Source organism: Oryctolagus cuniculus, chromosome 3, assembly GCF_964237555.1.
Source record: "Oryctolagus cuniculus chromosome 3, mOryCun1.1, whole genome shotgun sequence".
In the NCBI taxonomy this organism is placed as follows: Eukaryota; Metazoa; Chordata; class Mammalia; order Lagomorpha; family Leporidae; genus Oryctolagus; species Oryctolagus cuniculus.
Window position 1 is genome coordinate 157,238,861 of NC_091434.1, and position 27,715 is coordinate 157,266,575.

General features: G+C 39.4%; 1 protein-coding gene across 1 annotated transcript in view; it reads left to right on the plus strand.

Moving 5' to 3' along the window:
• The window catches only part of CPED1 (cadherin like and PC-esterase domain containing 1), a 335,522-nt gene that overhangs the window by 263,026 nt on the left and 44,781 nt on the right, over positions 1-27,715 (plus strand). The window contains exon 16 of the mRNA XM_008258284.4: positions 16,346-16,463. Coding sequence (XP_008256506.3) covers positions 16,346-16,463 — 118 coding nt within the window. The remainder of the gene's footprint in view (positions 1-16,345; positions 16,464-27,715) is intronic.

The following is a 27,715-nucleotide window of genomic DNA, read 5'->3' on the forward strand; positions in this document are numbered from 1 at the left end:
GAAGGGGTCCTAGGATTAACTTTAACCTGGAGTCTGTTGTTCAAATTAACCTTATTTATTATGTGGATGAGAGCCATCATCTCAATGTGCCAGGCAGCCGTTATCATGTTGGGAATTGTACTTCTGCAGGATTGTGACAATCAAAAGGTATAAAACTCAAAACCAGTGTGAGTACAACAAATCATGTTTGTATCTTAGAAATAATGAATAGAGTTAAAGTCGAATAACAGGTATGTTACAGTTGGCTATTTCCATAAGTACAACAAGAAAAGTTGATTTACCATATACCAATCTCAGATTTGAAAGTCTCTCCAGGATAGTAAACCTACCCAAGGCAAAATTAAGGTTTTTTTTTTTTTTACTACAGTATCCAATCTTTTAAAGTTTTTTTTTAATTTTTGAGATAACATTTTCATTTTATTTCATAATTCAAGGCTTAATGCTCTACTAAAAAACGAATTCAACCACAACAAAAACAAGCAAATAAAAAACAAAAACATAGTTCAGCAGGAACACAGGCAGGCAAGGGTAATAAACAACAATCAAATGAAAAGATGTGAACTTCACCAATATACAGGAAACTTCAAGAAAATCACAGATCATCAAAACTATAGTAGTATACAACTCCTAACAATTTTCCCCACAAAGCTTCAAAACAAAGTTTGACAAAACACTATATTTGGACCAGAACTGATAGACATGGGCATTTATTTATTTTTTGTTTTGTTTTGTTGAAGTGGAAATCTTATTTACTCATTGAAAGGCTGAGAGCCCTTGAAGTCAGCATTCGCTGTACATTTTGGACATGCCAATGTTTTAAATTATATATTGTTATGAAGAGAACAGATCAACAATGAGTTTCTGCAAATAGTATATTTGCCATGAATAAAAATACTCTTAAGTAGTTTTTGAATTTTGGAGGAATCTAGTAAGAAGGAAAGGTAAATATTTTATCATTGTTTACAAAACATATTCTATCCAAGTATTGCAAACCATACAACTCTCAGGAAAACTTTTGAATCTAGAAAAAGTTCTCAAAATTTTAGTTAGCCCATTGATCTCTTGTCAGAAACATTTATATAGCCCCTTCTTTGGATAACAAAAGACTTAAAATTGCTGCTTTTAAAATTTGGATGACAGTTCAGCAGTTGACAAGGAGATTTAGTTATTTTTCATTGCACAGGCATTTTAAAAAGCACAGCCGAGTTTTATGAACTGTTTTATCCTTCAGGGCCTGTAATGGGTGGGTACATTATATAGATCTCCAGGTCCCTTTTATTTTTTTATATTTTAAACTCAACGTTATTTGACTAAGCCATCCATTAAATGACCAAATCCCTTTATCAAAAGGAATGACAGATTTAACATAAAGTATACATTCTTATTATGTGGGGGAAAATTTATGTCCATAATTAAATATAATTTAAATCAGATTTAAATTAGTACACAGTATCTTATGTTACTAGTCTGAGGTATCTTCTTTAGTTTTTTTGATTTATATAAGGTGAACAAATTTCATGTATTTCATATATACAGATTTAGGAGCAGAGTGATACTTTCTACCCCACCCTCCCTCTCATCCACAATCCAACCCTCCATCCTCCTTCTTTTTTACCTTTTCTTTTAATTTTTACATTGATATATTTTCAGTTTATTTTATAGTCATAATGTTAACCCTCCACTAAGTAAATAATTCAACAAACAGAAGGAAAAAAATTGTTCCTCTACAGTAGAGTCAACAATAATCAAATCTCAAAATGACAATTTCACTGCTATACATTTTTTGTACTCTATTAGTTACCGCAGATCAGGGAAAACACACTTGTCTTTTTGGGACTAGCATATTTCACTAAGTGTAATGGTTTCCAGTTGCATCCATTTTGTTGTGAAAGACGGGATTTCATTCTTTTTCACAGCTGAGTAGTATCTACTCGTGTATATATGCCACATTTTCTTCATCCAGTGATCAGTTGGTGGACATGTGGATTGATTCTATATCTTAGCTATTGTGAATTGAGCTGCAATAAACATGGGGTACAGAAAACTCCTTCATATTCTTATTTCAGTTCATTTTGATAAATTCCCAGGAGTTCATGGCTGGGTCATATGGTGAATCTATTTTTAGCTTTCTGAGGAATCCCTATACTGTCTTCCACAATGGCTGTACTAGTTTACATTCTCACTACCCAGTGGATTAGGGTACCTTTTCCCCCACATCCTTACCAGCATTTGTTGTTTGTTGATTTCTGTATGAAAGCCATACTAAAGGGGATAAGGTGAAAACTCATTGTGGTTTTTATTGGCATTTCCTTGATGGTTAGTGATCCTGAGCATATTTTCAAGTGTCTATTGGCCAACTGAATTTCCTCTCTTGAAAAATGCCTGTTCCAGTCCTTCGCTCATTTCTTAAGCAGATTGCTTGTTTTGTTGTTGTTGAGTCTCTTGAGCTCTTTATAGAATCGGGTTATTAATCCTTTACCAGTTGCATAGTTTGCAAATATTTTCTCCAGCTCTGTTGGTTGCCTCTTCACTTTGCTGAGAGCTTTCTTTGCAGTGCAGAAATTTCTTAGCTTGATGTAATCTCATGTGTCTATTTTTGCTTTTATTCCTATATTTGCTTTTTATTCCTAAGATAAATCATGACTGATGACATTAAAACCAGGAACCAGTCTGTTATATGAATATATAATCTCTCAAATACTTATTTCTTTTTTTAAAGCATTTTTTTTTAATTTATTTGACAGGTAGAGTTATGGACAGTGAGAGAGAGACAGAGAGAAAGGTCTTCCTTCCATTGGTTCACTCCCCAAATGTCCGCTATGGCTAATGCTGCGCCGATCCGAAGCCAGGAGCCAGGTGCTTCTTCCTGATCTCCCATGCAGGTGCAGGGGCCCAAGCACTTGGGTCATCCTCCACTGCCCTCCCAGGCCACAGTAGAGAGCTAGACTGGAAGAGGAACTGGAAGAGGAACAACTGGGACTAGAACCCAGCACCCATATGGGATGCCGGTGCCACAGATGGAGGATTAACCAAGTGAGCCACGGTGCCGGCCCCTCAAATACTTATTTCAATAACATTCTTTTATAAATATAACAAATTTATGATTCTACAACTTGAGAGTAGCTTTCATTCAATCCAAGTGATCCTAATTAGCTATTATCTCTTCAAGATGACAGATAACATCTTTCGAGGATTTCTGGGGACCCTGGAAATCTCAGGGTCAATGGGCTAATTAGAAACTTTGATTCTGAGAAAGCCTGTCAAAGATATCAAAAGCTCTAAAAACATTTGGTCTCATTTATATTTATCCAGTTTACTTAGATTACTTATGAAAACTAAGATATTAGACAAGCATGGCCTTCATTTATAGCTGAACTGTTATACTAGATACATAGAACATGCTTACCTGCTTTTAGGTTAAGTTTACATCTTTATGATTTTACACATCTATGAGATATAATCCTGCCTGTCTAGCAAACCCAGACACAAACATGTTAACAAATTTGAAGATACCTTTATTTTATCAACAAATTAAAAATAGCTTATTTATAAAATATTCACATAAGCCATATAAGCTAAAAAGCATTAGGATAATTTAAAAACTTTATGTGAGTGCTCACTTATCTATAACTTAATTAAAACAGCTCTTAAGGGTTTTTTTTACCATGTACATATCACATGTACACACAAATGGAACATTTATAACATATATCATGAGACAGAAAATCAAAGAGGTTTCTGTAATAGTTTGTTGTATTATTGTTGGGACTCCTGTTCTCTACTCTGAATTGTATCAAGGGCTTTTTTTTTTTCGACAGGCAAAGTTAGTGAGAGAGAGACAGAGAGAAAAGTCTTCCTTCCCTTGATTCACCCACCAAATGGCCACTATGGCCGGCACGCGGCGCGAATCCAGAGCCAGGAGCCAGGCACTTCCTCCTGGTCTCCCATGCGGGTGCAGGGCCCAAGAACTTGGGCCATCCTCCACTGCACTTCCAGGCCACAGCAGAGAGCTGGACTGGAAGAGGAACAACCGGGACAGAATCCGGCACCCCGACAGGGACTAGAACCCAGGGTGCTGGCACCACAGGCAGAGGATTAGCCAAGTGAGCCACGGCGCCGGCCTCAAGGGCTTCTAAAGGGAATTATAATTGACTTTAAGAGTAGGGAGAGCTGCTGGGACTCCTCATTCTTTGAATTATACCACATACATAGGCCATGCAGTACTACCAACTTTTTAAGTCACAGGCTTGCAGCTACAAGTTGACCAGTTGGCCAAAATTCTTGCCTGGGGACCTTCAGTTAGGATTGAAATGGTGCTTCCCATATCTAATTATTTATTCATTTCAAAGATTTTTTTATTGTTTGAGAGGTAGAGTTACTGACAGTGAGAGGGAGAGACAGAAAGAAAGGTCCTCCATCTGCTGGTTCACTCCCCAAATGGCCGCAACAGCCAGAATTGGGCCAATCCAAAGCCAGGAGCCAGGAGCCCAAAGCCAGGAGCTTCTGCTGGGTCTCCCGTGCAGGTGTGGGGGCCCAACAACTCCCATATTTAAAGACAGACTACAACAACAACAACAATGGCAACAACAAAAAAGCCCAAAGAACACAAAATGCATTTCCCTAAACCAAGGCCAGATTTTACAGATGGGAGTTCAAAAGAACATATTTCCAAAAGCAAAAGGAAACAGAATCCCTGGCTCCCCTCAACTATAATTACCACACTAGTGGCATCATGAATGACCTCCATCAGACTGGAAAGTTCGCAGCCCTATCAACAGTGTGGAGTTAAGGATCTCAGTGTGCACACTGGGGGACTTAACCAAATGGTCAGCCATTGTGCTCTTTATGAAAACTGCTTCCCTCTCCTCAAGGGGTTCAGGCTGTGTTGACCACGCTCTCCCAAAGAGAGAAAAGAGTTCCCCAGAACCAAGGTGGCTCCAGCAGCTGCTGGGATTGTCCCTGCTCTCCTCCCTAGGAGGTGGAGCCTCCACTGGCAGGGGCTTAACCACCACCCAGTGGCCTCACACCGCTCTGACAGCACTTAATTTAGCACTGGTATATTGCCATGGCCGATTGCTCTACCTGTTGGTAGTCAGCATCAGGTATGCACCACTAAGTACAAGAACTCCCTACTGCTTGTCGAATTTGTTACCAAAAATCTGTTTCTTGTCAACAGTACCAAATCAGAGTCATGAGGAGAAGGTTTGAGGAAAACGAAATACAAGTTCACTCTATCAATAGATGAGGAAGTAGCAGGTTGAGGTCTAAAGGAATTACCATCTTCTTGAATGAAGTTAGTTCAAGGTTCGATTTTTTTTTTGAGATTTTTTTTAATTTGAATGTCAGTGTTACAGAGAGAGAGACAGAGATCTTCTATCCTCAGATTCCTCCTCCCCTCCCTTCATGCCCAGTGGCCTCAATGGCCAGGGCTGAGCCAGGCCAAAAGCAGGAGCCTGGAGCTTCATCCAGGTCTCCCACAAGGATGCAAGGGCTACCTTCTGCTGCTTTTCCCAGGCCGTTATCTGGGAGCTGGATTAGAAGTGGAGCAGCTGGGACATAAACCAGAGCCTATATGGGGTACTGGCATTACAGGCAGCAGCTTTACCTGTTATACAGGTATCCCCCAGTTCAACACAATGCCATCCCCCAGTTCAAAGTTCTTAAGGAGTTCAGAAGGGGAAGCTGTTCTTGGGAAGACATGACTAATTGCAGATCAAGAATTAGAGACATGGACTTGGGAGTAAATAGCCAAACACCAAACCTGTTGTAAGTTCAATAACAGAATATTTTATAAATCCCAAACATTAGTGGAGTTTCTTGAGAATATGCTGAAGGAGAATTGATGTCTTGATCTTTATTTGGGTGAAACATAATAAGATGTTGTGCATAGGTGAGAAGTTATGACACATGACTTGGCTGGGATCTGAAAAAGGGACATGATTGTGTTAAAAGATTCTAGTGTTTCATTAATCCTAATGAGGCCCACTCACCCTGAAGTCTATAATCAGTAGGATCTGTTGTGCTCTTAGCTGCCTGTACCCATAACATCCTGTTTAGTCACCTGCACCATATCACACCTTGTTACCAAATGATTGGATGGACATGAGCCATAAAGGAAGGAGAAGCCAAACTTTATTCTGAATATGATGCAGTCTCTCAAATTATTTCAGCTATCACAAGGAGTTAATAAAATCTACATTTTAGAAAGATGGCTTTAGCAACAGTGTGGAAAATGTGTTATGGGGAGGCAATAGAACTGGTGACAGCTCTATCACAACAAGGCAAAGCAATTCCCACAGTGAAAAAGGCACAAAGAAACAGATAATAAGGGTATGAACAGAAATCAAGAGAGAAAAAAAATGGAATCAAGAGACGGAAGTCAGCGTGAGTACCTGGTGATTGATTGGAAGCTAGGGGCAATGGAGAGAAGGGTGGCCTAGAGAACCTAATGTCTGGCTTGGAAAATGAATTTGCCAGTATTGAGAAGATGGAGCACAAGACAGGTTGGGAATGATGATTCTAAGTTTAAATTTGGCTGTTTTGTGAGTAACAGAAACTCTAACTAATAGCAAGTTAAAGAAATAAGAAGTTATTTTGCTCTCATACCAAAAATGTTCAGAAATAGTCCATTCTAGCAGATGGAGGATGCCAGCATTAATGTCTCCTCAGGTGGGAAGCTGCTTGGATGCAGGCGTCCACATTGGAGTGCCTGGTTTCAGAATCCCAGTTCTGTTTTCAATTCCAGTCTCTTGCTAATGTGTAGCTTGGGTCCCTGCCAACCACATTGGAAACCCAGATCGAGTTCCAGGCCCCAGCTTTGAACTGGTCCAGCCCTGGTCGTTGGAGGCATTTGGAGAAATGAGCCAGCAGATAAGAGGGAGACCTGTGTGTATGCGTCATATTTCAAATAAATAAAAAATATTTTTAACAAAAAAAGTATATAGTTGTTCTAGCTATCATGTTGCTGTTGCAGGAAGCAAGGAAGAAGAGAGAAGAGAAAAGAACAATTCTATACCAGAAAATTGCAGACTTTCTGTGCAAATCCCAGAAAGCTTCTACTTACGTCTCACTGGCCAAAATTATGTCAAAGGCCACTTTGGGTTATAAGATACCAGGGGAGATCTCTTGTTAGTGTTCTCATTAGAAGAAAAATCTAATCATCATCTGTCATAGTTACATTAAAATTGAGATGCTTGTGTGACATCCAAGTGAGAGTCCAAGAAGCAGGTGAACATGTGTGTGGAACTCATGAGAGTAGCCCAGGCAGGAATACAGTTTGGCAGTCATTGTCATTCAAGCAGTGGTTATTCCTTAAATGTGCATGACATCTGACATCTGCCAGGGTGCAAAGGAAGAGAATGAAGGGTATAATTGAGAGAAGGCCTAATCTTGAAGACTGGGTTACAGAAAAATAAAATCTTCAAAGAAATTGATGTTTGGAGACAAAGAGGGTGAATCCAGAAGCAGAAGGGAATGAGCTAAAAAACACAAGAGAAAGCACAAGGTAGAATAAAGTTTACTCTACTTTTAAAAACATCTTGCTCACACTTACTTTATTGATAGGTGACAAGAAATTGGGGAAATCACTTTCTGACAAGTTCTATTTTCTTTTTAATTAAAATTTATTTTTTTATTTGGATGATAGACAGACACTCAAGAGAGAAGAGACTTCCCATCTACTGGTTCACTCCCCTAATGCCTGCAACAGCCAGGCCTGGGTCGGGTCAAAGCCAGGAGCCCAGAACTCAATCCATGTCTCCCACTTGGGTGGCAGGGATCCAAATAGTCGAGCCATTAACTGCTGAATAAGTTAAGAGAGACCTTAACTGCATGGAGAATGTTCACTTACAAACATTTACAAAAGCTCATAGCCCATCTTGTGCCTCATCCCTCTTAGTATCTAAAGGTGAATATGATATTGCAACTGTGCTAGGTCCTTTAAGCACATTATTCCATTACATCCTCACACCAGTCATGTGAGCACCATACTACACATCTCATCTAACTGGTGATTAAATTAAGGTCATAAGTAGAAAGAGGTGAAGAGATTTAGACTCAAAAGGTCATCAATCAAATTAAGTAATAATAACTAGTCTTCAAAGAAACACATGAAAAAATACTGACATACTTCTCATATCTGAAATCTCTGGAGAGCAGGGAATATACATATCTGTTGTATGCTTGGTAATCAAAGTAAATAACAGACTAATAAACAGTTGAGGCCAACTGCCAGTTTGGGGGATTCCATTCTACTTTGGTCTTACTGAAGTACCTCCTGTATTATTTGGAAATACATAATGAGTGAATGGCATCTGATCACAGAGTTTTTAAAATTTACTGTGCACTTACTCCTCATGTAGGATCTCTGTCCTTAGTGTGCTGTAAATTGTGATTTAATGCTATAACTAGTACTCAAAAAGTATTTTTCACTCTGTGTTTCTATGTGGGTGCAAACTGTTGAAATCTTTACTTAATATATGCTAAACTGATCTTCTGTATATAAAGAGAATTGAAAATTAATCTTGATGTGAATGGAAGGGGAGAGGGAGTGGGAAAGGGGAGGGTTGCAGGTGGGAGGGAAGTTATGGGGGGGGGAAGCCATTGTAATCCATGAGCTGTACTTTGGAAATTTATATTCATTAAATAAAAGTTTAAAAAAATTGTACATGGTTTCATGGAAGAGAGCTCATATTTGATTTTCACAGTAACTGTGCTATTTTGGGATATTGTTATTTTTTATTGTTCTGTGTGGTTGGCATAAGGTCATAAATTTGCTGTCCCATTGGATTTTTATGATGAATAGTCTTCTTACTATCTCTGTAATGGTTTGCAATGGCTGAATTCTAGTTAAAACTAGCTTCACTTCTGATCCCAGCTTCCTGCTAATGTGAACCCTGGAGGGCAGCAGGTGATGGTTCAACTACTTAAGTCCCAGCCACTCACATAGGAGGCCTGGAGAGCTCCTGGCTCCCAGGCATTTGGGTAGTGAACCCACAAGTTTGGACTTTCTCTTTCTCTGTCTCTTTGTATCTTTTTGTATCTCAAATACATAAAGATATCTTACCAGCTCAAATAGTTCAATTAGTTATTACTCTAAAAATATAGCAGTATCATATTTAAAAAGATAAATACTACTCATTCCTTTGTGGCCAAACATTTCATCTAGAAGAACTGATAACATCCATGAACATTCTGAAGAACTGATAACAAAACCCAGTGGGCATGTATTCATGGGTCAGAGGACTAAACCAAGGGTACTGTAATGCTGTGGCACTTCTCACAAAGCAAAAATTTTAAAGTATGAACTATGCATATATACTCTGCACAACTTTAAGGGAAAACATCCCTGTTGATTATTTTTCTTATACTCTATGGAGAGCTTTGCAGATTTCTTGGGAATTTGTAGCTTCTTTGTGAAATGTCTATCAAAACAAAACACTCTAAATGAGCAGATTTCTGGGGCAAATTTGTTTCCTACAATTCTGCTAAATACTACCTGTTCTTAGTAGAAAGACTCTGAGGCCCCAAGAGCTAACCTTTATGATCCCACCAAAAACAAAACAAAGCAGAAAACTGCTGTTCATTTCCTCGAATATGCCTGAACCAGAAGGAAGAAATGAGACATGTTAATGAGCTTTTTTTCTTTTCATGATGGTTTAAAATGTTTTTATTAGTGGGATTAATCACTTGTAAGATCAAAAGGGCAGTCTGGAAGATTATATGACCTGCAAAGCTTTCATAGATTCTTAAAGGAAGAAGGAGATTTGGCTGTATCCTCCAGTTCTGCGGTGATTTGATCAGGAAGGAGTTTATTTTTCTTCCAGAGCAGAAAGTGCAGTCAGGGAGTCCAAAATGGGCACTGCAGCTCCACAGCATCATCCATTTCATAGGCTCTTTCTATTTCTCTGCCTCATGGTCACAGAATGGCTGCTCATCCTTTACAATCACATTTGCATTCCAAGCAGAATGAGGGAAAAAAAAGTGGCATTAGGAAAGTGAAACTTTTCCAAAAACCATATATGGTGTTAATGTACATTTTTTCTGGCTAGAACTATGTCCCTCACTACTTTAGCAGCAAGGGAAACTTGGAAATGTATATTTTTAATGTGGGGAATATTATTACCTCCAACAAAATCAGGGTCTTCCTGCTGGGGAGGAAGAAATGAGAATGGATCTCATGTAGGCATGTAATGCAGTCTCCCACTATGCTGTTGGCCATTTAATGCACATATGCACCCTTCTCTCCATCTTACAGTGAGAAAAACTGAATCAGATAATTTGTTCCGCATCACTCTGGCAATTCACAACACAGCTGGACCTGAAATTCACAAATGCAGCTCCCAGCGCAAGGATGCTCTTGTCAGTGTATTCCACTGCTCACTTGTTCCAAAAAATGTACACAAAGTGTAACCAATCATACTTGCCACCTTTCCTTCTCTTACGCCTCAACTCTGTCTCTTTGGATGAAGCTCTTATTTGACCACATACTCTGTTTCATTCAATTTTAAGGGTAGTATTTTGGGGGATACCATAACCCAGAAAATGACAGTTATCCATTCCGGAGGGTTTCTTTGGCTTTTGAAAATAGGGAAGATTTTAGTATAAAAGCTTGAGGCACATGAACTACAAACAAATATTAATGGGTAAGAAGAATTTCACAAAAAAGCACACACGGATGAAATAGCATATTCCTTGGCCTAACCTACAGAGAAGAGGATATGACTTCAAATGTCATTGATCTCAAAATCTACTCTCTGCTTCTGTCTATTCTTTGAAATATCATTTTGATTCTTGTCTGGAGCTTACTGAAGTCATTACTTAGTTAGAACCAGAAGAACTGGCCGACCAACAGTCACATAAGAGCTACCCAACAGAAACCTCATGTGAAGGCAGAAACAGCACATACTAGGTAATAATTCCAACAGAGCCCATCCCTAAGGCTCTGAGTAGCAGGACTGGTCATTTAGCCTGCCTACCAATTACACTATGCTTCTTTGTGTTCTGGGTTTATTACAATGATGGGCTCCAATGTAGGGACCTGAGGTATTCTGAAAATACAAAAAAAAAAAAAAAAAAAAAAAAAAAAAAGAACATTTGCAAGTATTAAAGTATTATGCTGTACTGTTCATTTGTTACCATAGCCTTGAAATCACAGTGCAAAATCCTTTTTTATTATATAATAAATTTATTTGAAACTTCACTTAAGAGAATTAAGACAAGTACATACTTTTCAGTTCAAAATTAGGAGAAGAGTGGTGGGCATTTGGCACAGTGGTTAAGATGACACTTGGGATGATCATATGCATATTGTGTGCTTGGGTTCAAGTCCTAGTTCTGCTTCTAATTTCAGCTTCCTGCTAATGTGCACCCCAGGAGGCAGCAGGATATGGCTTAGGTACTTGTATTCCTGCCGTTTATGTGGGAGACCCAGACTGAGTTCTTGGCGCCTGACTTTGGCTTGGCCCAACCCTGGCTGTTGTGTAGCATTTTGGGAAGTGAACCAGCATATGGGAGACTCTCTCTCTCTCTCTCTCTCTCTCTCTCTCTCTCCATTTTCAATAAACAAAATAATAAATAAAAAATTAAAAAACAGAATAACACATTTTCTGATGTTATGCTAGATTGTAACTCTCTTGGGGTCACAGATTAGCAGTCTTCATGTGGCACATTGGGAGTTCTAGAAATTAAACCAATATCTTTCCATCCTAAAGAGTTGCCATACAATGCCAAGGACTACCTTTTGAATCATTCTTCCTCTGAGTAGGAGCTTGAAGTAGATAACCTTGGAGGTAACATCTCAGTAATGATACTATGGTTTGATTATTAAAATACAGACTTTCAGCAAATCAGTTCTTTAAAAAGTACTTTCTTTCTTAATTAAGAGGTCAGGTAAATCAACATCCTACCTCATGGCCTTGGACATGTTTTTCCTTCTTCTTGGACACCTTATCCTCCAATTTTCCACACCCTCCAAGCCACCTTGTGAAACCTACCTGGCACAGCTCATCAGTGATTGAGTTCCTCAGGTTCACTCAGGACAAGCCATCCACACACACACAGCAGTACAAGTTCTGAGTGATTGATGTGTGCCGATCACATGCTGAGCTGTGCAAGCAAGGATTGGACTCTGTTTCTTATGCCCTCTACCTTAATATCAGGGCATATCAAATTTGCAACACCATAGAAACCAAAAAACAAGCAATAATTTTCAGGCAAAGTTTTTTCTAAATCTAGACTTTTAAAATATTTCATCATTATTTGCATGGGTATATATGTCCTGAACGATACTTTTTTTTTTCTTTCCTGCATTAGCAGGAAGCTGGAATCCAGAGCCAAAGCTCTGGCTCTGAATCCAGGTACTCTGATGTGGGATGTGGGTGTCCTAACCAGAATCTTAACTGCTAGGCCCAGCATTCCTTCATGAAATATACTGTTTTATAAATAAATTGAACTCAGCCTCTCAATCTCAAGTGCATGAATTTAGGTGGTTCTGTGGCATTCAGAACTATGGGCAGATGAGTTCTTGACATTTAAAAATAGCACTGGGGCCAGCGCTGTGATGCAGTGGGCAAAGCCGCCACCTGTGGTGCCAACATCCAATATGCACGCCGGCTCAAGTTCTGGCTGCTCCACTTCCGATCCAACTCTCTGCTATAGCCTGGGAAAGCAGTAGAAGATGGCCCAAGTCCTTGGACCCCTGTACCTGTGTGGGAAGATCCAGAGGAAGCTCCTTGCTCCTGGTTTCAGATCGGTGCTGCCATCTGGGGAGTGAACCAAAAGATGGAGGATCTCTCTCCCCCGCCCCTCTCTGCCTCTGTGTGTAACTCTAGCTTTCAAATAAATATATAAATCTTTAAAAAAATAAGAGTAGCATTCCAGGGGTTGCCACTGTGGTGTAGCAGGTAAAGCCGCCGCCTGCAGTGCCAACATCTCATATGGACACCAGTTCGAGTCCCGGCTGCTCCACTTCCAATCCAGCTTTCTGCTATGGCCTGGGAAAGCAGTGGAAGATGGCCCAAGTCCTTGGGTCCCTACCCACATGGGAGACCCAGAAGAAGCTCCTGGCTCATGGCTTTGGATCGACTCAGCTCTGGTCATTGCAGCCACTTTAGGTTGAAGGAGCAGATGGAAGCCCTCTCTCTCTCAACCTCTTGACCTCTCTCTCTCTTTCCCTCTGCCTCTGCCTCTCTACAGCTCTGCCTTTCAAATAAATAAATAAATTTTTACCAAAAAAAGTAGCATTCTAATGGCACCTCCTGGAATGACAGCACAGCCTGCCCAAACACAACTGCAAATCTTCAGCTGAGTGGTAAAAATTGCTCATCATATCAGTTCAAATGGAAATTTAGTCTCACATGTAATGCAGAAATAACACTCTCCATAAACAAAAGAAAAGTGTTCTACGTGGAGTTAAAACCTACTTGACACCCATTGTTAGTCCAGGAACACATTTTAGATACAGCTACCATGACTCAGATTTCCTCTTACTCTTTACACAAACCTAGCTGTTGCCACAAAATCATTATTCAGTATGTTCATGGTTCAGTGAGCACACATGCATGTGTATGTGTTACAGGTGGCGTGAATTGCTCTGTATCCTTCAGTTTTTTTTTTCTTAATCTTAAAAGTGTCTCCATGTTAGTTACTCCATTTAGATCTTTACTTATGCATGGTCCTTATGCATTGCATGAGGGTTTTTTCTAGAGTAGATCTTGAGAAGTCTGCCTTAAGGGTGATGGAGCCTGTGAATTTTTCCTTTAGGTTTATCTTTATTTTTATTTTTATTTATTTGATAGGTGTGCATATATGTGGGAAGAGAGAGAGGAGAGAGAGAGAGAGAATGAATCTGCTTGTTTACTCCCCAACTCCCCAAATGTCCACAAAAGCCAAGGCTGGGCCAGGTCTAAGCCAGGAGCCAGGAACTCCATCTGTCTCCCATGTGGGTGGCGGGGACCAAAATACTTGAGTCATCATCTGTTGCCTTTCAGGGTGTGGATTAGCTGATGCAGCTGGATCAGAAATGGAAGCAGTGCTCACTTTCAGGCACTCTTGTTTGGAATAAGCATGCCCCAAACAGTGGCTTAACCTGCTGCTCCACAACACAGGCATTTAATTTTTAATTTTACTATAAACCAAAACAACTAAACTAACTTGCACTCTCATGACAGCATATGTACTTCAAAAAGTTTATGGGACATGAAATTAAAAGATGGTTAATTTGGATGCAAAAAAGTTGAAATCTGTGCATATTTTTTACATAATCTACATTTTTTCAAAAACCTTTTGAAAATACCTTGTATACATGGTTTTCTATTTTTTGCACCAAGATAAACTTTCTTTTAATTCCATTTTCCACAAACTTTTTTGCAGTATCCACAAATAATAATAATTTAAATCCCTAACATCTGACATAAGCCTTTTTTTTGGCAATCTCATTGATGTATAACATTTTTTGTAGTCTTCAAATTATGGCCCAGTCTTCACCAAACATAAATGGATAGATATCACAAACATACACACATATATACTAACAAATATGATTCATAAATTTTTATTCAGACTGAATCTCCTCAGATTATTAGAAACACAGTTATTTTAATCATTTTGTTTTAATGAACATCTCAGTGCAAATCACATTCCTAATACTTAATCGGTATTCCAACCTCTGGTGTCAGTTATGAATTTTTTTTTTAATTTTTTTTTTGACAGGCAGAGTGGACAGTGAGAGAGAGAGAGAGAGAAAGGTCTTCCTTTGCCGTTGGTTCACCCTCCAATGGCCGCCGCGGCCGGCGCGCTGCGGCCGGCGCACCGCGCTGATCCGATGGCAGGAGCCAGGAGCCAGGTGCTTCTCCTGGTCTCCCATGGTGTGCAGGGCCCAAGCACCTGGGCCATCCTCCACTGCACTCCCTGGCCACAGCAGAGGGCTGGCCTGGAAGAGGGGCAACCGGGACAGAATCCGGCGCCCCGACAGGGACTAGAACCCGGTGTGCCGGCGCCGCTAGGTGGAGGATTAGCTTAGTGAGCCGCGGCGCCGGCCAGTTATGAATTTTAAAATGAAAATATGTACACAGAATTAAGGTTTCCAAAAGTCTACACACACCACCATTCCTTTTGTTCTTTAATACACTGTGCCTTTTCGGGTGCCATCTGGGAATATGAGTTGGTGATTAGGCTGTTTGTGAACAGGAGGAAAGGGAACTAGAACTGATTGATTAGAGGTGAGAATTACAAAGCAAAGAAGAGATCCAACCAATTATTTCTCCCAATTGTTGAGAATTTCTGATATAAAGATGGAGGCACTTGAGTCCAAACTTTGTTGCATTCAACAAATAATGATGGTCTACCGCATGGCAGGCTTTGGGTAGATGTATGAGTGAGATAATTATGTGTACCCTTGGAGCTTCAGTGTGGTAGAATAGACACAGACAAATAAATAAACAATCACCAAGTGGTGAAGAGCATGAAGGAAACAAACTGGATGTTTGACATGGCAAAAGATACATAATTGTGCTAGAGTTTCTGGAAGACCTTGCTGAACTCTTAATCACAAACAGATGCTCTCCTTGCAAAATTATGGGGAAAGTCAACCTGGCAGAGAAAATAGAATTTTTACTTGTTGTAAATTGTGAGACTGAGGGGACCCAGTGAGAAGGATGGCAAGGATCCAAGTGACGCAGGACAGGTGCTTTGCAAAACAGGCTCAGCTCAGTGGATGGGGCAGAGGAAAGGTGGGAAGTTTCAAACCCAAAATCTGTTTGTGTCTACTACACCTGTCAGACTGAAAAGCATCTCTTAGGACAGAACCTATCTCTATATTGATGTTTAGTTGGGTACCTTCTTTTATAAAAACATGACCATATTTTGATGGAATGTATTCAGTTGATTCCATTTCTAACATATCATGAATCCTTAGTAACCATTTGTTGAAATGAAAGTCATCTGTTAAATTCTCCCAAATACTTCCCAGGTCTCTTCTCACAGTGTATTTTTCACGTGATAAATTGTCTTCTATTGTACCACAATTTATTTTTAAAGAGTTGACCCTTAGACATATTTTTTAAAGGAAAACTTGTGTGTTTGTGTTTGTGTGTGTGTGTTTGCAGAGCAATCAGATAAATATCAGTGTTGAAGATTAAATTGTCATAGAACTCATATTAAACTCCTAAGGCAGATAGCTACTTTTAATACAAACAACTATTGACAAGTAGATACTCTGAAAAGAGTAAACAGTTGTTGCCCTCTTTTATCCATAAAGCTTATCTGGTACAAAGCATCTTACTTTTTACGTTTAGACTATGGGTCAGGTTAATTACTATGATGACTAATTTCTATCATTTTATTTCAGGACTGTGGTTTGCTGATTCATCCGGAGGAAACCTGTGGGTTACAGCCCATTTCTTCTGACTACATTGAAGCCATTTCACAGCCTGAACTAAAGAGTTGTCCATCTGGGGACACAAAAGGTGAATAGCACATCAGATGTCATCTCTCTATAAAACTTATTTCATATAGATAAGTACTCACAGGTGCTCATTTAAATGACCCTTGTGTAAAGCAGGGAGGTTACTCTTTTCATTAATATGAACCATAACACATGAAATTAGTATAAATGCCTGGTTTTAGCAGTTGAGATATTTTGATGAAAGTCTTTTATTTTCCCCTCTTTGCCTAATTAATCCATATTCATTTTCAGACCTCAGCTCAAAAGTCACTTTTGCCTGACAACCTTCTTGTATATATTCTTATATATATATATTATATATATATATATATATGTTCTTATATATATTCACAGCATTCTGTGCTTTCCTTCCACAGAAGTTGCTACAAGTATTTAAATAATTAATACATTGTGAATTGTTTAATGTCAGTCTTCCCAGGATAACCAACAGAGTGTGATTTGTTCACATTATGTCAATTCTCTTGATACTAAAATTCACACATATAGATAGAAAATAGATATCTATCTACCAAGGAAAAATGAATATAAACTCAGTTTTAAATAATTCCCTTTCACGTAAGAAATTTTGGGGGAAGGATCACCCATGTCCTCCACATGTTGAACATTAACAGAGGCAGGAAAATCGTGATGTCAAATTCAAATCACGGTGTTAAATCCTTCTTAAGCCTTGAGTAGACCTGGAGTGAGACTCTGGTGTCACTCTCATCAGTCGCTGCGTCTTTCCCTCCCTAGCAGTCTTCTTTCAGTGCAGACAGCAGGGTCAAATCAAAGCAGGGGCTGAAAATGCCTGGAAAGGGATCAGTGGTCCAGGGAGTGTGTTCTCCAAGCTTTCTGCTTACCACTCTGTCCTCCTGACCCCAGGGCTCCCTTCATCGAAAAAGTCTGAGAAAACACTCAGGAGCTTTTCTACCCTTGCCATGAACTTCACACCACAGCTTGAATGGGAAATGAGTTTCCCAAATGGGCAGGACAAATTGCAATTTGGCATGCACAGTTAACAGACGTGGGCACGTCCACGTTCTTGAACATGTGTTCCAAATAATAAATTACAGTCAGTGCACAGGGGGGCAGTTACCCGTGATGGTGTGTCAGGTGGTGTGATTTGTGATTCTCTGCTAAATGAGACACACACTCTTCCCTACAGAGGCGACACCGTTGTGGCCAGTTAATTTTGTTTTAATCAGATGACAATTTATGAGAATCGTAAAACTAGTTAATTCTATTGCTCCCACTGCACCAAGTCAAAAGTTCTTCAACAGAAGGTTCAAGATACATTACTGGAATTCCGTAACAAGTGACAGATTATTCTGTGCATGAAATGTGTGGTAACTTCTGTCAGATCATGTTTTGAAAGTGCCTCTGTGCCTGAGGCTTACCAGAGAGGCTGCCTTGGAAAAGGAAAGCCTTTTGGTACTTGAGGAGCTGGACCAATATAGAGAAGTCCCCCAAAGCAGCTCCTAAATTAGGCCCATGGCCAGAGGCTGATGATCCAAAGCCTTCATCATCTGCCCTCTTCCTATCTTTCCTTCCTCCTCCCATCCTCCTTGCTTTACTTTATCCTGGTGGGACCATTCAGGATGCCCAGGTTTTTGTCCACATGGTTCCCTGTGCCTTCAGCCATCTTCACCTGAGTTCTCCTGATGCTGTGCCTTTCTCTCCAGGAAGCCTGTCTCCACCACATTCCCGATTGAGTGTCTCATCCGCATTCCCAGAACACCCTGGGCTCACCTCTGCAGCAACTCTCGCCATACCGTGTTTATCCATTTATACCTTTCTCTCTTGGCATGACCAGTGGTCTTCAAGTAGAACCATGTGAGTCAGAAAGGGGAAGGAGTAGCACAGGGCACTCTGTAGGAGAGTCCAACAAAGATGAAAATAGATGGGCATTGATTCTTACCTACTCATTTTCATTTCCATATTTTCTAATGGACATACTATATGAATAGGAGTATCTACGCATGTATTGCAGTGTTATGTGTATTAATATGACAAGGAGTAAGGGCAAATGTGCTTACTGATAACTTCCCTGGATTCTGTATTCTCAGAGGTGAGAATATCTTCATTTTCCAATATATAATACGGGAATAAAAATGGTGGCTGGACTACAACCAAGATCAGAATTGTGCTCTCACACAAGCCTGTGAGCAGCCAGAGCAGTTACCAGGACCGACTGTTGCCATCTGGAGCTCCTACAGGCCCAAAAACTCGACGTCAATGAGGGAGGCCAGGACAGCGCTTTGCAGGAATATCTTGTTTGCTGTCAGAGATGATTTCCTTTCTTACTAGCAGGACATCTTGCTGTTGAAATCAGAAATTGTCATGGTGACAACCTGGGGAGGAAGTTTATCCAAGAGCTCTAGGTTAGCATCTGTGGTCAGACACAGCCCAACTCAGAAGTTTAATTTCCACATTGCAATTCGTAATGTGGATCCACTTTTTTTCTCCTTGCCAATGCAGTTATGTCAGAATGTCTTTTTCAGTAACAGCAGCTAATATACTTTTGAATGACTATTGTTGTTTATTCTTAAAATTAATGTGTGTCCTTTAGGGAATAATTCAACTCTAAGACACAATTTAAGGATTAAATTTATCCCTTAAGAAAGAAAACCTGATTCTTCTAATTTATACAAAGAAGAAATGTATTGGCTGGCACCGCGGCTCACTAGGCTAATCCTCCACCTGTGGTGCCGGCACCCCAGGTTCTAGTCCCGGTCGGGGTGCCAGATTCTGTCCCGGTTGCTCCTCTTCCAGTCCAGCTCTCTGCTGTGGCCTGGGAAGGCAGTGGAGGATGGCCCAAGTGCTTGGGCCCCTGCACCCATGTGGAAGACTAGAAGGAGTGTCTGGCTCTTGGCTTCAGATCAGCGCAGCGCGCCGGCCGTAGCGGCCATTTGGGGGGTGAACCAACGGAAGGAAGACCTTTTTCTCTGTCTCTCTCACTGTCCAATTCTGCCTGTCAAAAAATACATAAATAAATAAGAAATGTATACAGTTATTAAAGAATAAGAATCAACTTTAAGGAAAATAGCTCAGATTGCATTTTATGACGTGTAAACATAAGATTTCATCATACCTGCTTTTAGCAAGGAAATATGACATTTAATACCAACATGTCTAATATTGAAAATGTAGATGTATTTTTCTTCTTAAACAAAACCATTTTTGTAACAATATAGACCCATGAACTTTTTACATAGTTTTAAATCTCAGTCAAGCCTAAATCATAGGGTTGAAATTTTTTTCAACATTCTATCACCCAATCTGTTTTATTTGAAATCTAACTTGCATTAAATGCAGGGCTACAGTGATAAACCTAATAACTTATTTGTCCACCCACAGAACATGAATCTCTATCAAGAAGAGTCCATCTTTTCTTGAAGGAGATTTTCTTGAGAAATTTGTCAGCCACAAAGTGTAAATTTTAGTTGGTGTCTAAATCAAATATTAGAATGAGTCAAAGATGTGAAGAAAGTTGATTAAAAACCATGAATGCTAAGGTGAAAATGAGATTAGAAAGTGAGACTTACTATGAATCAGAAAGAGGATTTACAAAAGAGAACTGGCTGGAGAAACCTGGATACTTCTGAAGAGAATATGCATTTGCCATTCAAAACCCATCACCTCTTCTACGTGTCCTGTGTGTGTCTCTGAGGAACAGTCCATTCTTAACATGCAGAAACTTCGGAAACACCTTTTCTGCTAGCAGGCTCTCTTCTTCTCCAATAGATGCAGGCTACGTATCAGTCAGTTCTTCAGTCTCTCCTGGGGCTCGGCTCTTCGCTGTCTTTAAAGTGCCAAGCCTTCCATTCTCCAAATCTTATCTGTTCATAAAGATGTGTTCACATTTTATCAGCTCCATGGAACCTTCCAAAAAACTCTGATCCCCAATCCATGTTTCTTCATTCTTAGCACCCTGGTTACTTGGGATGAAGCTGAGAAAGTAAAATAGATTCATTAACTGCTGAGTGTCAGGCACCATAGCAGGTGCTATACATACTTTCCTTATGGAGAAGGAAATGTAATCATGAAAAGATGCAAGTAATTTGTTCAGTTTAAACAGCAGATTGCAACCTTGGCTGCATATTGGAATCACCTGGAAAACATTAAACATTGTAGATGCCTGAGCCCCACACCTGGGGATTCTGACATAATACATTTGTAGTACAACCTGGGTATGGGGACTTTAAAAAGCTTTCTAGGCAACTCTAATATGAGGTTCCTGGGGCTAATTAGAGGCAGAGCCCAGGTATGCATGTCTCCCGAGCCCAGGGTTTCACTACCACAGATATTCAATCATGAGTGACCTATTATTATGCTGTAGTTCTTTTATATGAACAGATTGTACTCTCTAACTGGATTAAACATTTGTAAGGTTTAGCATTGTAGTTAGGAGCATGGACTTTGAAACAGACTGCTCAATTTGAATCCTGGATCTACCACCTGCTGGCTGGAGGATCTTGGACAAGTCACTTCTCTTTGAGGATATTAGGGATGTTAGCAGATTTAAGTTAGTGCACTGAAGCACTTAGAGTATCCCTGCCATTTTGGAGGTGCTATAGAGATGTTTGCTATTGTGTTTAATGCCAACAGCACCTAACACCTCGACAGGGTCGACGCTTAATGTATTCAATGAAAATCTTCCTAGAGTGAAATATATGGCAGGAGGAAGCATCATTTACCATTCCTTAGATTGTGTAGAAAGTATTGAGTAGACATTCAATAAGAGAGTTTCCAGGAATTACTACACTGAAAGAGCAGGCAAAAACAAAATTTTAAAGAGGAGCAAATATATCCACACCACTGTTGAATTATTCTGTATGTCTGCTCTGGTTCACCATGCACACCCTAAAGTGATACTGTAGTTCATTTTCTTCTCTTCCGTGGAATTCATACTTTTAGCAGCTCCTTTTCCTTTTATTTTCTTTTTTTGTCTCACCATATACTCATACTTCTTTTCCTTTCTGTAGTCAATCAGTAAATGCCATAAGCTATACACTCTCTAATAATTCCTTATTGCTATTTCCATACTCAGTCATATACATAATTCTGACATCCCTGAAGTAATGAATGTGAAATGGACGTTTATCTCCTAAAAGCAAAAATTCTTCCCACAAAAATATGTATCACACCAATTCCTTTTTTTAACAGTACCAAAAGTCAGAGCCAGAATAAATAGTTTTAAATTAATTTTTTCCTTTCTAATTCAAAAATGGGGTGAGACCATCTCCTCAATATTTTGAAGGAAAATCATGCTCCAGTAACATAAGCAAGACCCCTAGGGAAGAGATGATTGCCAGAGACACCATTGTATTCTCCATCCCAGAGAGAATTAACCTCTGTGTGTATGTTTAAATAATGTACTATGTTCACTTTCCATTTCTGAAAAGATGAGTAAGGAAAAACCAAAAATAAATTATTTATTTTCCCAATAAATTATTAAAGCATGTGCTCCTATTAAAAGCAGAAATGATTCAAATACATGTTATTTTAATTTTATGAATAAAAAGAAAAGATCGGTCGGGAGCCAAGATGGCACAATAGTGAGGGCGCGCACTGATAGTCCGGGAAAAGATAGTTTAATAAAAGTGGAGTTACTGTAGTCTCAGGAAAAGGCTCGGGAAAAAATTGCAGAGGAAACTCTCCCGGATCTAGCGGATGTGACACAGAGGACCTACAGGGAGAGCAAGGATGCCCACGGCACGGAGGACAGCCACGGAGTCTGTGCACCAGTGCTGGAAGGGGAGCTGTGCGGAATTACTTCCCTTCTGAGTCAAAAAAAAAAAAAAAGAGAGAGAGAGAGAGCGAGAGAGAGAGAGAGGGAGAGAGAGAGGACAACCTGGGTGAGTCACCTTTGACACACCCTTAACCCTAAAGAACCAGAGCTCTCTGGCCACACCCATCACAGCCTCTAAAGATCCATCAAAAGCAGACAGTCCACTTAATCTAGAGTCATAGTATAACAAGAAAAAACACCACAGCGAAGAATCCAAAGAATATCTCCAATATGCCAAACAACAAATGCAAAAACTGAGGTAACAAGAACAAGGAAGACACTATGACGCCCCCAAATGAAAAAGACACCCCAATTCAAGATTATGAAGATGATGAGATAGAAGAAATGCAAGAAGCAGATCTCAAAAAATTGATAAGAACATTAAGAAGTTCTCAAAAACAAATTCTTGAACTACAGAAATCCTTAATGGACAAGATAGAAAATCTCGCGCGTGAAAATGAAATATTAAGGAGGAATCAAAATGAAATGAAACAACTAGTAGAACATGAAACTGTGATAGTGATGAGAAATCATAATGAAGTGAAGAATTCAATAGATCAAATGACAAACACATTAGAGAGCCTTAAAAACAGAATGGGTGAAGCAGAAGAGAGAATATCGGACTTAGAAGACAGAGAACAGGAAAGGATACAGTCAAACCAAAGAAAAGAAGAGGAAATTAAAAATCTAAAAAATATTGTCGGGAATCTACAGGATACTATTAAAAAACCCAACATTCGAGTTCTAGGAGTTCCTGAAGGCATGAAGAGAGAGAAAGGATTAGAAGGCCTTTTTAGTGAGATACTAGCAGAGAACTTTCCGGGTCTGGAGAAGGACAGAGACATCCTAGTACAGGAAGCTCATAGAACCCCTAATAAACATGACCAAAAGAGATCCTCACCACGACACGTTGTAATTAAACTCACCACAGTGAAACATAAAGAAAAGATCCTAAAATGTGCAAGAGAGAAACGTCAGATTACTCTCAGAGGATCTCCAATTAGACTCACAGCAGACTTCTCATAAGAAATCCTACAAGCTAGGAGGGAAAGGCAAGCCCAGGTACTAAGAGAGAAAAACCGCCAGCACAGAATATTATATTCTGCAAAGCTCTCATTTGTTAAAGAAGGTGAAATAAAGACCTTTCACAGCAAACAGAAATTGAAAGAATTTGTCACCACTCATCCAGCCCTGCAAAAGATTCTTAAAGATGTGTTACACACAGAAACACAGAAACACGGTCATCAATATGAAAGAAGGTAAAGGAGGGAAACCTCACAGCAAAAGATCACAGGGAATTCAAAGCATATATTAGAAAATATCTTTGGCAAATGGCAGGGCAAAGTTACTACTTATCAATAGTCACATTGAACTTGAATGGCCTGAACTGTCCAGTTAAAAGACACAGATTGGCTGATTGGCTTATGGAACAAAACCCATCTATTTGCTGCTTACAAGAAACACATCTTTCCAACAAAGATGCATACAGACTGAAAGTGAAAGGCTGGAAAAAGATATACCATGCCAACAGAAATGAAAAAAGAGCGGGCGTAGCCATCTTAATATCAGACAACATAAGCTTTACGACAAAAACTGTTAGGAAAGGCAAAGAGGGGCACTATATAATGATTAAGGGATCAATTCAACAGGAAGATATAACGATTATCAATGTATATGCACCTAATTACAGGGCACTGTTTTATTTAAAAGATTTGTTAAGGGACTTAAAGGGAGACTTAGACCCCAATACAATAGTACTGGGGGACTTCAACACTCCACTCTCAGAAATAGACAGATCACCAGGACAGAAGATCAACAAGGAGACAGTAGATTTAAACAACACTATAGCCCAAATGGATCTAACATATATCTACAGAACTTTTCATCCTACACATAAAGCATTTACATTCTTCTCAGCAGTACATGGAACCTTCTATAGGATTGACCACATACTAGGCCATAAAGCAAGTCTCAGCAAATTCAAAAGAATTAGAATCATACCATGCAGCTTCTCGGACCATAAAGGAATGAAGTTGGAAGTTAGCAACTCAGGAATCCCTAGAGCATATGCAAACACATGGAGATTGAACAACATGCTCCTGAATGAACAATGGGTTATAGAAGAAATTAAAAGAGAAATCAAACATTTTCTGGAAGTAAATGAGGATAACAGCACAACATACCAAAACTTATGGGATACAGCAAAAGCAGTGTTAAGAGGAAAGTTTATATCAATAGGTGCCTACCTCAAGAAATTGGAAAGGCACCAAATAGATGAGCTTTCAATTCATCTCAAGGATCTAGAAAACCTACAGCAAGGCAGACCCAAATCTAGTAGGAGAAGAGAAATAATTAAAATCAGAGAAGAAATCAACAGGATTGAATCAAGAAAAACATTACAAAAAATCAGCCAAACGAGGAGCTGGTTTTTTGAAAAAAATAAACAAAATTGACACCCCATTGGCCCAACTAACTAAAAAAAGAAGAGAAAAGACCCAAATCAATCAAATCAGAGATGAAAAAGGAAACATAACAACAGACACCACAGAAATAAAAAGAATCATCAGAAATTACTATAAGGACGTGTATGCCAGCAAGCAGGGAAATCTATCAGAAATGGATAGATTCCTGGACACATGCAACCTACCTAAATTGAACCAGGAAGACATAGAAAACCTAAACAGACCCATAACTGAGACAGAAATTGAAACAGTAATAAAGGCCCTCCCAAAACAGAAAAGCCCAGAACCAGATGAATTCACTGCTTAATTCTACCAGACATTTAAAGAAGAACTAACTCCAATTCTTCTCAAACTATTCAGAACAATCGAAAAAGAGGGAATCCTCCCAAATTCTTTCTATAAAGCCAGCATCACCTTAATTCCTAAGCCAGAAAAAGATGCAGCCTTGAAAGAGAATTACAGACCAGTATCCCTGATGAACATAGATGCAAAAATCCTCCATAAAATTCTGGCCAATAGAATGTAACAACACATCAGAAAGATCATCCACCCAGACCAAGTGGGATTTATCCCTGGTATGCAGGGATGGTTCAACATTCGCAAATCAATCAATGTGATACACCACATTAACAGACTGCAGAAAAAAAACCATATGATTATCTCAACAGACGCAGAGAAAGCATTTGATAAAATACAACACCCTTTCATGATGAAAACTCTAAGCAAATTGGGTATGGAAGGAACATTCCTCAATACAATCAAAGCAATTTATGAAAAACCCACGGCCAACATCCTATTGAAATGGGAAAAGTTGGAAGCATTTCCACTGAGATCTGGTACCAGACAGGGATGTCCACTCTCACCACTGCTATTCAATATAGTTCTGGAAATTTTGGTCAGAGCTATTAGGCAAGAAAAGGAAATTAAAGGGATACAAATTGGGAAGGAAGAACTCAAACTATCCCTCTTTGCAGATGACATGATTCTTTATTTAAGGGACCCAAAGAACTCTACTAAGAGACTATTGGAACTCATAGAAGATTTTGGCAAAGTAGCAGGGTATAAAATCAATGCACAAAAATCAACAGCCTTTGTATACACAGGCAATGCCACGGCTGAGGAAGAACTTCTAAGATCAATCCCATTCACAATAACTACAAAAAAATCAAATACCTTGGAATAAACTTAACCTAGGACATTAAATCTCTACGATGAAAATTACAAAACCTTAAAGAAAGAAATAGAAGAGGATACCAAAAAATAGAAAAATCTTCCATGCTCATGGATTGGAAGAATCAATATCATCAAAATGTCCATTCTCCCAAAAGCAGTTTACATATTCAATGCAATACCAATCAAGATACTGAAGACCTTCTTCTCAGAGCTGGAAGAAATGATGCTGAAATTCATATGGAGGCACAGGAGACCTTGAATAGCTAAAGCAATCTTGTACAACAAAAACAAAGCTGGAGGCGTCACAATACCAGATTTCAGGACATACTACAGGGCAGTTGTTATCAAAACAGCATGGTACTGGTACAGAAACAGATGGATAGACCAATGGAACAGAATAGAAACACCAGAAATCAATCCAAATATCTACAGTCAACTTATATTTGATCAAGGATCCAAAACCAATCCCTGGAGTAAGGACAGTCTATTCAATAAATGGTGCTGGGAAAATGGATTTCCACATGCAGAATCATGAAGCAAGACCCCTATCTTTCAACTTACACAAAAATTCACTCAACGTGGATTAAAGACCCGACACCATCAAATTATTAGAGAACATTGGAGAAACCCTGCAAGATATAGGTACCAGCAAAGATTTCTTGGAAAAGACCCCAGAAGCACAGGCAGTCAAAGCCAAAATTAACATTTGGGATTGCATCAAATTGAGAAGTTTCTGTACTGCAAAAGAAACAGTCAGGAGAGTGAAGAGACAACTGACAGAATGGGAAAAAATATTTGCAAACTACGCAACGGATAAAGGGTTGATAACCAGAATCTACAAAGAAATCAAGAAACTCCACAACATCAAAACAAACCACCCACTTAAGAGATGGGCCAAGGACCTCAATAGACATTTTTCAAAAGAGGAAATCCAAATGGCCAACCGGCACATGAAAAAATGTTCAAGATCACTAGCAATCAGGGAAATGCAAATCAAAACCACCATGAGGTTTCACCTCACCCCAGTTAGAATGGCTCACATTCAGAAATCTACCAACAATAAATGCTGGCGAGGATGTGGGGAAAAAGGGACACTAACCCACTGTTGGTGGGAATGCAAACTGGTTAAGCCACTGTGGAAGTCAGTCTGGAGATTCCTCAGAAACCTGAAGATAACCCTACCATACAACCCAGCTATACCACTCCTTGGAATTTACCCAAAGAAAACTAAATTGGCAAACAAACAAGCTGTCTGCACATTAATGTTTATTGCAGCTCAATTCACAATAGCTAAGACCTGGAACCAACCCAAATGCCCATCAACAGTAGACTGGATAAAGAAATGATGGGACATACAATTATTCTTAAGTGTCTAAATTTTAACTGAAAAGTGATCCCTGTTAGGAATTTGTAAAACGTTATGCTGAATGAAATAAGCCAATCCCAAAGGGACAAATACCACATGTTCTCCCTGATACGTGACAACTAACTGAGCACCAAAAAGGAAACCTGTTAAAGTGAAATGAACACTATGAGGAACGGTGACTTGATCAGCCCTCGCCCTGATTGTTGATGAACAACTTAATACGTTATCCCTCTTAGTCTTTTTTTTTGCTTGTTCTACTTAATACTTTTGGTTGAATACTGTAATCAATACACAGTTATTCTCAAGTGTTCAAACTTAACTGATAAGTGATCGCTGTTAAATATAAGAGTGGGAATAAGAGAGGGAAGAGATGTGCAATTCGGGACATGCTCAAGCTGACTTACCTCAAACAGTAGAGTTAGAAACATACCAGGGGATTCAAATTCAATCCCATCAAGGTGGCATGTACCAATGCCATCTCA